Source organism: Stereum hirsutum, assembly GCF_000264905.1.
Source record: "Stereum hirsutum FP-91666 SS1 unplaced genomic scaffold STEHIscaffold_15, whole genome shotgun sequence".
In the NCBI taxonomy this organism is placed as follows: domain Eukaryota; kingdom Fungi; phylum Basidiomycota; class Agaricomycetes; order Russulales; family Stereaceae; genus Stereum; species Stereum hirsutum.
In genome coordinates this window covers 1,426,990-1,439,638 of record NW_006763145.1, presented here as the reverse complement: position 1 = coordinate 1,439,638, position 12,649 = coordinate 1,426,990, and the positions used below count along the sequence as shown (strand labels likewise).

The 12,649-nt window shown below is 47.8% G+C and overlaps 3 protein-coding genes across 3 annotated transcripts; 1 reads left to right on the top strand and 2 right to left on the bottom strand.

Annotated features, from left to right (window-relative positions):
• Positions 1-260: 260 nt before the first annotated feature.
• Positions 261-437, bottom strand: STEHIDRAFT_64736 (uncharacterized protein; the record flags this gene model as incomplete). Its single annotated transcript, XM_007308262.1, has 1 exon — positions 261-437. The coding sequence occupies one exon, from the start codon at positions 435-437 to the stop codon at positions 261-263; it is 177 nt and encodes a 58-aa protein (XP_007308324.1).
• A 1,347-nt stretch (positions 438-1,784) lies between these two features.
• Positions 1,785-3,476, bottom strand: STEHIDRAFT_64690 (uncharacterized protein; the record flags this gene model as incomplete). The annotated part of the gene is made up of 3 exons (XM_007308255.1): positions 1,785-2,044; positions 2,279-2,423; positions 2,676-3,476. Coding segments are annotated over 3 exons (1,206 nt in total), but the record flags the coding sequence as incomplete, so codon positions are not given.
• A 4,550-nt stretch (positions 3,477-8,026) lies between these two features.
• On the top strand, positions 8,027-8,374 carry STEHIDRAFT_161134 (uncharacterized protein; the record flags this gene model as incomplete). The annotated part of the gene is made up of 1 exon (XM_007308641.1): positions 8,027-8,374. One exon carries the CDS (start codon positions 8,027-8,029, stop codon positions 8,372-8,374), a length of 348 nt encoding a protein of 115 aa, XP_007308703.1.
• Positions 8,375-12,649: the final 4,275 nt, after the last annotated feature.

Sequence of the window (12,649 nt, the reverse complement as noted above, 5' to 3'; positions counted from 1 at the left end):
TTTAACCGGTCACCTAAACACTCTGGCTTTTTAAATGATGCAAGATAACGATCACTGGCCTCCCCGAGCCCTGTGTCTTCAAATGCATCACACAGAGAACGCCATATGGGGCCAAAATCTACGGCATCCCACAATGGATTATAGGTGAGTTTCAGAACAAACAGCCGTCTCGCACGTTCATCCTCCGAAATTGGAGGGTGTGGAAGAAGCGCGGTTGAGCGCTGTGCGGTGTATGACACTTCTGAAATAACTCTTTGAAGTCACCTCCCTGGATATCCACGCATGCGAAGACGCTTTATGAATAGCCCACGAATCTTCAAGAAATCCTCCTCTCTTGAAGAAATTCTGACGTAGCGAATCAATTCGCCTTTAACCCAAGCACGCTTGGATTCGACAGAATGGCATGAGCGCCAAGGGATGTAGAGATAGGAATTCATTGCTTTCTGATATACGCGCGTGACAACCTCAACCTGAGTGGAGCGGAAGAGGACGCCTGGTGCTGTCTCTAATGAGACATGTACATCAAGAAATGGCAATTGGACTCTAGATTGAGACCATTCCATTCTCATGTTTGGATGTAGCTCTCTAAACCGCTTCTGGAATCGATGTACCTCGTCTATAGAACCATGTATGATAGCAAATGTATCATCAATGAATCGTCCGTAGAACAAGGTTGACCGTTTAAACTCCGGAAGCGCGTGTACCTCATAGGACGCAAGGAATAGGTTTGCATAAGTGGGTGCAAGTGCAGTTCCCATTGCAGTACCAACAACCTGACGCCAGGTACGCCCACAGAAAGACGCGTAGTTAAATTGTAACACAAGTCGCAGAAGAACTATGGTCAGTTCATCTAGCGAGCGTATTTTCAATTTAGCTGCTTCCTCCAGCGTTTTGAATCGCATGGGGGAGACACCGAACAATGCAGCAATGCGACGTATGCCATCCGCAATAGGGATGTTGGGGTACATCGCAACTACATCACCCGATACGAGCCAAACTTCTTCACCGACCGGGAATTTAACATCAAGAATTCTCCGACAAAATGTCTTTGAATCAGGTAAAATCCATGGAAAACGATCGAGAAGGGGCTTGAGGCGAAAATCTACCCAGGACGACGCATTGGCCAACAGTGTGCCAAACGATGGTATAATGGGGCGTCCAGATACTGGGGACTTGTGTATCTTAGGTAGAACCTTAATAACCGGGACTTTTCTGGTCTTAGCTTCGACAGGCGCAAGTAGCCATAGGTACTGTTGCCGAGTCAGAAGTCGACGAGAGGATGAAACAATATATTCTAAGGTAGAACACATCATCTCATGGTCCGGCTCTTCCTCACGATAGGAAGGGTTATCCAACAACTTAATCGCCTGTTGATGGTACCACTCGAGAGTAACCAAGCAGATACCGAGATTTTTGTCTGCGGGAACTGCCAGTAACTTCCCATCTTTTAGGATGCGAAGAAGATTCTTAAACTCCTTGTGGTTTAGGTTGGAACGGATATGCAGTGCTTGAGCGCTGAGAACTTGCAATTCCAGTATCCTTCGTGCATTTTGGAGTGCTATCTCATTGTGAAAGAGAAGGCGAGGCCCCGTTGCTTCAGGGTTCGGAATGTGGAATTTAGGGATATAGCGGGGCTGACCCTTCTCTATATCCGGATCCAGCATGGTAGTGTTCAAACGGTTTAGCCGCTCTCTACTCGCATGCTCCGAAAGCCGCAGACGCCGTGAAAAATCATCGAACGATGCTAATGCACTTTGAACCGAAGTCTTAATTGGCTTCGGTGCAAATTTCATGTTCAATGAAAGTATCTTGGCTTGGGCATACGTTAAATCGATCTCAGTCAAGTTATGGAAGGCTTGATTTGACAGGCGAGTATCATAATACAACACCGACATCCGAGAAACAATAAAACGACACTGAAGTGCTCGTGATGCACTGAAGAATAACGGGGGGTATGATTCTGGTTTAAGCCTATGAAAGCGAATACCAGGTGGGAAGGTCCAAGAAGATACAATATTTGGATGTCCAAGAAAAGGGATCGAGTCTGACGACGACAAAGATAATGACGACGATGAAGACAGCGAGACAGACAACGACGACGAAGATGATATGGGCTGCGATGACAAGTGCGTTACGGAAGACCGTGACGTACACAAGACCGACGAGCTCGACAACGTAGACGATGACGGTAACAGAGAAGTATAAGATGGAATACAAGGAGGGATGGCAGACTTTAATGCAATAGAAATGTTCATGCGCGAATGTTCGAACCGAACACCGTCCGAAACAAGTTCAATCACGTCGTCTCCTTCCCCTTCCCCTTGTCGTTCCCTCCTCCTCCGTTCCCCTTCTTGGCGGCCTTTCCTCCGCCGTTTCCTCCGTTTCCGCCCCCTTCCTTCTTCGCCTTGTTCTTCTTCGATGCACTCGCATTTGCGTTTGCGTTCGATGATGAAGCGGCGGGTTGGGATTGGGTGGAGGATCCACCTTTTTTCTTCTTCTTCGACGCCGGAGCGTCGTCGTCTTTGGCCTTGTCCTGAGAGGACGATGCAGGTTTCTGCTGGCCTAGGCGAAGAAAGGTGGGTGGGGTGAGGGCGTGACGATGAAAAGCTAGTGAAATCAGACGTACTGATTTCCGCTTTAAGCTTTTTAAGCTTTTCATCGATGAGGTCTTCGACGGATTGAGTGTCCATCTTGACCTCAGCCTCTGACTGCGCAGCCGCAAGGTCCGCCGCTCTACGAGCAGCGTCCTCTTTAGCAGCTATGAAAGCGCCAACGACTTCGAGTCGTGTCGCCTCCAATTGCAAGTCGAGGGCCCGCACCACTGCTTCGATGTACGGTTTCCAACGGTTCAGATCCACTGCACCAAATTCTGAAAGGACTTTGGACGCATATTGGGTCAGATCCGCCGTACACGCCTCCATCCGCTCCCGACTGTCCACAAGTGCACGAGAGTGATTCACCTGGGTGTTGAAACACGCCAGTTGATACACGGTCGCAGCCTTACGAACAGCGATCAACGCAGAGGAGTACTCTAAAAAGGCTTCGGAGGCTTTCGCCTCCGACTCCGCCTCGCTGGAAACGAACGCGAAGGTCGGACCTTTCAGAGTATTGAGGATCACGCTAGGAGTTTCCTCCCGTTGCATGACCTCGTTGAAGCGCTCACGACCGGCAGCACGCTTGGAATGATCTTCGCAAGCACGCTTGTAGCCAGAGAGCGAACCGTTGTATAAACGGACGAACTCCGCTACGACCGAGTCGGGTGGTGTGACCGGTAACAGCTGAACAGCGCAGAGCTGAACAGACCATTCCTTTGGGACGCTAGGCGACCCAGAGGACGACTTGCCTTTCGCGGCGGGCGCGGCGGGCACAGTCGAACCGGCCGGGGGGTTCTGAGATTTAATCTGAGAGCTCACCTCGGCATTCCCGGCGGTATCCAGCCGTTTGCGTTTCGAACCGGCGTTTTCGCTGTTAGACATCGTAGATACGGAGCTAAGGAAGCGATACGAGGAGCGGTAAGTGCGGCGGGCGGGTAATTGGTTGGTGCGGGGACGACGAGTGTCGCGTGTGAGCGAGAGTGGTGGTTGGTTGAAACCGGTTAAGCAACGAACGGAGCGAAAAGAGTATGCGAGGGGAGCGAGGAGCGAGGAGCGAAGCTCCGAGCGTCAAGATGATGAGGTGTTCGAGTAGAACACAGCGAGAGTAAGGGCGGCCGCGACGTGTAGGCCAACGTTTCGTCTGTAAAGACTCATCAGGCGGCAGGTTTCGAACCTCAAGCATGAGCGCGGTCGACGAATCGGAGTTCGAACCGCGCGCGCGGCGCAAGCAGCGGAACCCGTTGTGGCGGGCTCGACGCATCTCATTGACTTGCACAGGCTCTTCGTGCTATATTTTAGGTCATTGCCGTGCAACATGCAAAAGCTGCTTCTAAGAAGCATGATTGCCAATAGAAGCACAGTTAGCATCAGAAGCGTGACTGTGCTTATTTTGCTTCTTCTGGGCTTCTTTTGCAAATTCTGGAGATCCCTAGGGTGAGATGTGTACTGCAATGACGTTTCTGCTGTCTACTCTACTCAAACGTCGACAGCAGAAATGTCATCGGGGCCCATACACTGTTCTTTCCCTCCATGTGCCACTCGGGCCACAACAGGGCATGCCACGATTATATCCGTGCGAGTACCTGTATACATGGGAACAAGTACCTGTGCCCTCAGAGGCCACACCTGTATCCGGGGTGGCATCCGTGGGAACGGGTATCCATATCCACAGATACAGGTACTTGCCAATGGGCGGATGTCATAACCGCCACCTGTACCCTATGCATATGACCTGTTTTTAATTCATTTTCTGCATTATTCGCCTCCGCGCGCCACCCACAAATGACGCCACGGTTGCCACGAGTCCTCCACATTTTTACCCACATTTCTATCATTTTATTTCAACCTTCGAGCCTCGTCAAACCCCCACAAGCCACATAAGAAAACCAGGCCGGCAAGTCCCGCACTCGCGCGTCGAGCCTCGTTTCTTAAGTCTCGACCATCGTAAACTGTCTACCGCGACATTTCTCCTATCAACACACAACGGACCGAATACCTGCATGGACCATAACATGCCAAGGAGGCTTCCCCAATTTATCTGGGGCTTTTACGATTTTATTCAAGCCATGCACGAGGAGCGATCACAGCTACGGAAGCTCGCACTGAGCTGCCGGTTCCTGTGGAACGTTTCGACGCGCTAGGGTTTCCACACCCCTTCGGACGAAGCTACAGGACACAATACTGGGGGGTTTCTCTCCGAACAAAATTCCAGAGGACTCTCTCAAACTCGAGCTTTCTATTGATCCAACAATCTCGGCGATTGGGCCACTGTGGAATATACTACAACACGATCTTGGTCTCAACATCGCTCAGGGCCATCAGATAGTGTTTCCCCTTGTGTAGCTCGACCAGTTTCCACTCAATCACCGACGTTTTGATATAGAGAGGTTCCTACTGGTTCATACTATTATTCTACTGTGTCTCCGTATTTTATCTGTGCCTTACTACTCTGGGATAATTGTTTATGTTCGCAGAGTCCGTACCCATTGTTCTCCAGATCGTTTTTCCCTTTCTCTTAGCCTCGTTATTCACCTTATCTTCTCTTCCTACCTTGGACTACTTTGTTTACATGCTACGGATGTGTGGTTTGTGCCGCTCAGTGTTCTTTCTAGTGCACCAACTTAGTGCACAATTATTTGTCTTTCCTCTTTGTCTCTCCTCTGATTATTTCATCTTACTTTTCATTTTGCTTACAATTGAGGTGTTCTGGGATTTGTATAAATACTACGTAGCACTCGCATGTATTTCTCCAGCTTTTGGATCGTCTATTCCTGGTCGACTATTAGTCTCAATCAATTACCTTTCCGATTTTCCACCATCTCTTGTCTTGAGCCGTGGGGTACTTAGACTCCCTTATTGCCTGGTCGTGACAGCGGGTACTCATGGATAGAGTTAATCCACGGGTATTTTGAAGGTACCTGAGGGGTACCCGTGGGTACTGTGGTAAATATGAGCTGGGGAAGGGGGTATAGGGGTACTCACCAGGTCAATACCGTCGTTCTAGATGACGGGCGGGCCAAATCGCGTTGGACAAAGTACAGGAGGTGATGAAGGACATTAGTCCGCGCCAATTGAGCCTGCAATGTCGGAAATGTACGCGGAATTGAGTGAGAACGAGCATTCTTACAGTTGGAGGGGTAATGGGCACTCACCGGGGTCAACACCGGCGTTCTCAACGATGAGCAGGCCATTTCTCGTCAAAATAAGTGCAGGGCCCAATGAAGGAGCTCATGACGCATCGATCGGTGTCATTACTTCCAAAACAACGCGTGATTTGAGCGAGAACGGACAAATTTGCGGTTTGAGGGGGTAGTGGGCACTCACCGGGGTCAACACCGCCATTCTCAACGACAAGTGGCCCGTTTCTCATGAAACAAAATACAGGGCCCAATGCAGGGGATCAAGACACGTCGATTGATGGTACTACATCAGAAACATACACATTATTGAGCGAGAACGAGCGATTTTACGATGGCAAGGGGGTGGGACTCCACACTCATTCACTCAAAGACCCACAAGATCCTTATAGAAACAAGTACACAGGATGAGTGGCACCACCATTGATGGCGACACGACGTGTCAATTACATCACACAGTGGTGTATGCTCGGGGAAGTGGGAGAGAGTGAGGAGGAGAGCGAGGAGAGTGAGGAGTCGCTGGACAAACATCTGGCCTCCGGCAAGCTCCGGCCTGGAAATGACGAATATGGCAGGTACTCTCCCACGAGTACCTGTGAGCCCCAGCATCAGACCTGTATCCGTGCGCACACCCGTGGGAATGAGTATCTGTATCCACGGATACAGGTACCCGATGGTATGCCTTACGAGTATCCATTGCAGGTACTCACGGGTCCTGGTACTCATGGCATGCCCTGGGCCACAAACCGTTAAATTATCGCTGCTCAAGCTACAGACATCACACAGGCTCACAAAAATGACTATAATTTTGAAAAAGTTCACATCTATCTGGAACATGTTTGATATCCACCACAATGATGATATTTGCTCCAATATTCACAAAATACGCTAAACTGGGCCCCCTCTTCACTCAGTTTAGCATATTTGATGAATTCCAGAGCGTATGACGTCATCTCAGTGGGAGCCAGATATATGTCACATAGATTTGAATAGTCCGCAAATTATGGAGATTTTTAAGAGACTGTACAATGTATGTAGCTTGTGTGGCGATAATCTGACAGTTTACCCCCTAAACGGAATGAAAACACGGACCAGGCACTGGAGGGGCATAGGATGATGTAGGAAGCGTCGTCGCTGGCCAAACGACGACACTTGATGCATCATTGCATGCCCCTTCAGTGCCTCAATACTCCATAATTGGCAAAAAGAAGCACAATCAACACTAGAACCAGTGGAAGAGAGCCTGTGACTTTCAAGCTTTCAGAGCCGATGATAGTTGCTGCAGTGGCCATCAAACACAAAGAATTCCTCTTTCAACAGATGCTAAACACTCATCATTAGGGACATGCACCCAAGATCCACGCCAGGGCATGCCACGATTACCGGACGGGTACCTGTGCCTATAATACCAATAAACGGATAGCCACAGTTTCCAGCTTTCAAACGAGCCCAGGGTCATGTCATTTGGACAAGAATTGACTGAGTTATGCTCAAAATAAGTTTCAGCCATTTTTATGCAGGACTAGTCATGGGGGGTGTAAAATGGGATACAGGTACTCATAGGTACCTCTGACCTATTTTACACCCCCCATGACTAGTCCTGCATAAAAATGGGCATAACTCAGTCAATTCTTGTCCAAATGACATGACCCTGGGCTCGTTTGAAAGCTGGAAACTGTGGCTATCCTTTTATTGGTATTATAGGCATAGGTACCCGTCCGGTAATCGTGGCATGCCCTGATCCACAGATACTTCTTTGAGCTCCAAGTGATTATCACATTAATGGACATCTTCTCTATGTTTACACAGTTGTGTGATATGTTGACCTTCCACCCCACATTAAATCACTTGGGAGACCTCCAGCTCACATTGGTCAGTGTTCATTTGATAGGGGGCATATATGTGGTGGCAAGAGCCTCAGTGGATGGAGGCCCTTGCGTTCAGTATGCCTACAGGGTGAACAGCGTCGAAGAGACGCTTGAAGGTATCACCACTTGCACGGAAACCACATTCGTCGTTATTGATCCTTTTCATGGCGCTGATCTGCACATGTGGACAATGGAAATGCTCACTGGAGAACTCATCGAAATAGTAATTCAATGCAAGTTCACCGGTGGTATATAAGGACACGGGGAGAGGCCAAGGCCGAGCACATTCACAGCAGCTGTGGACAGCCTTGACGGGAAAAGATTCTACAGAGGGAGAGCAGAAAGGTACATACTCATTTCTCGTGTGCTTATGATCTCTGTACAATACCTGACTCTATACCCTCTTTGTTTTGTATTTTCTGGTAAGATGGTCGCAAGAGGTAAAGATGTTATTGATGACTACAAGAAGATGGGAAAGGCTAGAGATCCTTCTTACCAACCATCTGGCCATGGATCATTGTCCAAGAAGAAGAAGCCCAAGAAGCTCCCATGTTTGATCTACATAGTCACAATTGCAGGAATCGAAGAGTCACCTGAGGCGCTCTTGAACAGCCTATGTCTTAAGAACAACATCCCCATCGTGTTATTGAAGAATGACCGCTTCAGGACACTGTTTGGTAACAGATGGGCTCACACTTTTCATCAGACTAAGAGTGAGCCACCACTAGCTATGTTAGGGTCTGTCACTTCCAAACGTTGCAGGGCTGGAGTATGAATTTTATGTTAATAATATTTTCCTCTTCATGTTCTGGTCAGGCCTTCATGCTATATTTATGTACTGTGACCCAGTCTTTTATACAATGTTATACACCCTAAGGTTTGATCTATACTATTCGATAGATGTAAGATGGCAAATAGACATTCAAAGGACACGCAATGGAGAGATCGACGATACCACTAGTCAGGATTGTGGATACGGAATACATGACTATTGAAGCAAGTTACAGGGCATGCCACGAGTACCAGGACCCGTGAGTACCTGCAACAGATACTCGTAAGGCACACCATCGGGTACCTGTATCTGTGGATACAGATACTCATTCCGACGGGTGGCTGCACAGATACAGGTAGCGCTTCAGGTCCCACAGGTACCCATGGGAGAGTACCTGCCATATCGCGTCGGAATTTTGCCACAGGCCAGACGTGCATCCAATGATGCTTTGCTGGCACATCTCTCCTCACTCTTCTCCGAGCACACATCACCATCGACAGAGTTGACACGTCGTGTTTCTGTCCATGGTGGTGATGCTCATTCTAGGCACTGGTTTCTATATCTATTGGTACTTTGTTGAAGAGATTTGGTGTGTTCATTGTTGGGAATGATGGTACTGACCTGGTGAGTACCTCCCTCCCATTCTTATCGTAAATTTGCTCGTTCTCATCCAATAGTGCGTACATTTCCGACGTTACAGGGTCAATCGACGAGGATTAATGTCCCACATCGCCTCCTGCACTTGGTTTGACGTGATCCGGCCCACCCGTCGTCGAGAACGACGACATTGACCTGGTGAGTACCCCCTGCTACCTTCTATCGTAGATTTCTTCGTTCTCACTCAATTCCGTGTACGTTTACAACGTTGCGGGGTCAATCGACGAGAATTAATGTCCCGCATCACCCTCCATACTTGATTTGACATGATTCGGCCCCCCCGTTGTCGAGAACGACGGCAATGACCTGGTGAGCACTATCTTCTTCCTCCTATCGTAAATGTGCTCGTTCTCACTCAATTCTGCGTATGTTTACAACGTTGCGGGGTCGATCAACGCGTGTTGATGTCCCGCATCGCCTCCCATACTTGAATTGATGCAATTCAGCCCATTTGTCATCGAGAACGACAACATTGACCTGGTGAGTGCCCCCTCCTACCTTCTATCGTAAATGTGCTCGTTCTCATCCAATTCTGCGTATGTTTCCGACGTTGCGGGGTCAATCGACGCGGTTCAATGTCCCGCATCGCTCCCTGCCCTTGGTTGGATGCAATTCGGCCCACCCGTTGTCGAGAACGTCAGTATTGACCTGGTGAGTACCTCCTGCTTCCCTCTACCGTAAATTTGTTCATTCTCACTCAATTCCGCGTATATTTCCGACGTTATGGGGTCAATCGATGCGGACTAATGGCCTTCATCACCTCCCGTACTTCGTTTGACACGATTTGGCCCACCCGTCGTCGAGAACAACAGTATTGACCTGGTGAGTACCCCTATACCCCCTTCCCCAGCTCATATTTATCACATTACCCATGGGTACCCCTCAGGTACCTTCAAGATACCTGTAGATTATTTCTATCCATGAGTACCTGTATCCATGGATATAGATACCCGTTCCCACGGATGCCACCCCGGATACAGGTGTGGCCTCTGAGGGCACAGGTACTTGTTTCCACGGATACAGGTACTCGCACGGATATAATCGTGGCATGCCCTGGCAAGTTACAGGCACAATCCGCAAGATGAAAAAAAGAATACCAAATTGTGGAGAAAGAACGATGGAATAGAAGCACTTGAAATCACAGACATGTTGAACCATGCTGGACACGAAAATGGGTAGCCAATGGAGAGATCAACGATATCACTGGACAGGATTGTGGATACGGAATACGTGAATCTTTGAACAAGTTACAGGCACAATTTGCGAAACAAAAAAAAAAGAATACCAAACTGTGGAGAAAGAACGATGGAATAGAAACACTTGAAATCACAGATGTGTTGAACCACACTAGACATAAGCTGATCCCTGTAGATGGACTGAGCCAGGACATGGTTATCTATCGAATACCGAAACAAATGTAGACAAGGGCCATGAAAGAAAAAAGAAAGAATGGAAAGGGAACAACAAAACAACGGGTCTGATGTACGAAACTCCTCACACATGTAGATTATTGTGCCTAACACTGATAAGCTAAACTTCCAGTGGTAGACCATCTGTCATGGCCGGGCCTACTCGATGTTAATCTGAGTGTCTTCCACGGCTGATCCTGGTCCAAAGGTGAAGGGATGGGTTGGGGTCGCAGGTAATGTTCGCGAGACGGTCTAAAGAGACAAGGTTGAAGGGGTGAAAGGTAGATTGAGTCAGAGAGCTAATCCAGGTATTGACGAGCTCAAAGCTGGGGTATGTAGATACGAGGAGCTTTGAGCTGAGAAGAGGGATCCTAGCCAATCGGAGAGAACATGAGAGGTAGAAGCAAAGGAAGACCGGTTAAGTCGGTTGCCAAGGTAGCCGGCCTAGGAAGTGTAATTGGATAGCCAATCAGGAAGGAGAAGCAGTTAACCAAAGTAACACGTATGGAACGTGAGGGAGCCAAACGGGAGTAATGTGGGAACGTAGAAGAAGCAGGGCCGGGAGAAGGTCGGAAGTCGTAACCAAGGGGACGGTGAAACGGCCTTCAGGCTAAACCTAACTCTTTATTTCTCGGTGTTTCTAAGGAGTGTACGCGCCTTGCGGGCATTGTGGCCCCAGGTGCCACTTCGACGATGGAGATGTGGGATGGATAGAGGGATAGGCATGTGACCAGTCATGTGGTAGGCACGTGATGGCATGTGACCTTGTGGTCATGATGTAGGGACATGTGATCAGGTCTGGAACATTCTAGAATAGTCTTGTGCATGTTGACTCAGCAGTTTGTACCCATTGTGCCCATTGCTAGACCCACTGGATATCCATGAAGGATTCCTTTAGTGTTCACTTGTAGTGTACAGTGAGGGTGTGCCCTAAAGGGTCAGCTCAGGATGTATATAAGAATCACCTGTATCATAGAATAGTTCCCTAACTCGATCTCCTTTGCTTCTCGCCATACTCAGTGTGACCTTGTGTCCTGGTGTATCCAGCCCCAAGCCCACGGTCTCAGTTCACTCATATTCTCTCTGGGCTAGTGCCCCTAGGACATGCGCTCCTAGTATTCACGTTTGTACGCCTACGCCTTCAGCTACAGGGCTAGGCTTGTGTTTGGTTTAGGTTAGGGTTTGGCTATAGGTGATGCCTTAGGTTTAGGACCAGGCTACCTTAGCAGATGGAGGAGAGACTCAGAATATTACTTGTACCATCTACTGTGGCGAAAAAAAATAATGCAGGTGGCTCTGTGGCCTCAAAAATGACTTGAGTTTTTTTTCATTGAGGGTCTCGATTATTGTACGGTCTTTTGTATGATATAATAGTAGTCTGTATGGAGTATCTACCGGGCAATGATATCCTGCTGATACCTGTACAAGGGGTGATAAAATCGCGAATTTGATTAAATTGTCCGATTAAATTGTATTTTTAATAGCACATCAAAGACATGATATTTTCAAGCAAAACAAAGCTCTATGGGAAACTTTGGGATATAGAGAAACTGATAAAGGCCATAAACAGTCAGTGTTATAGCCTGTACAATTATGGGGTCAGGGGACATTGCGTGGCACAAAGTGCAGGCTACAGCATAGTACTACTCTACATAGAAATGGACCCAGAATCTCATTCCAAGAGCTCATTTATAAAGCAACTGTACCATAATTTTATGTAAATTACTTCAGAAAGTATTAGAACCTCTATTTCTGCTCAGAAGAGGCCATGTTGTGACCTGCACTTTATGCCACACAATGTCCCCTGACCCCATAATTGTACATGCTATGACACTGGCTGTTTATGACTTTAATTGCTCTCTATACATACCAAAGTGTCCGATAGAACTTTTGTTTGCTTGAAAATATTATGTCTTTCATGTGCTATTAAAATTACAATTTAATCGGGCAATTTAATCAAATTCGCGATTTTATCACCCCATGTACAGGTATTGGCAGAATATCATTGCCCGGTAGATACTCCATACAGACTACTATTATATCATACAAAAGACCGTACAATAATCAAGACCCTCGCTGAAAAAAACTCAAGTCATTTTTGAGGCCACAGTGCCACCTGCATTATTTTTGTTCGCCACAGTAGGTAAGAAATAGAAGAGGATGTGTCTGAAGATGAATGGAGTGGGAAAGGGAAAAAAAAGCAGAGAACAGG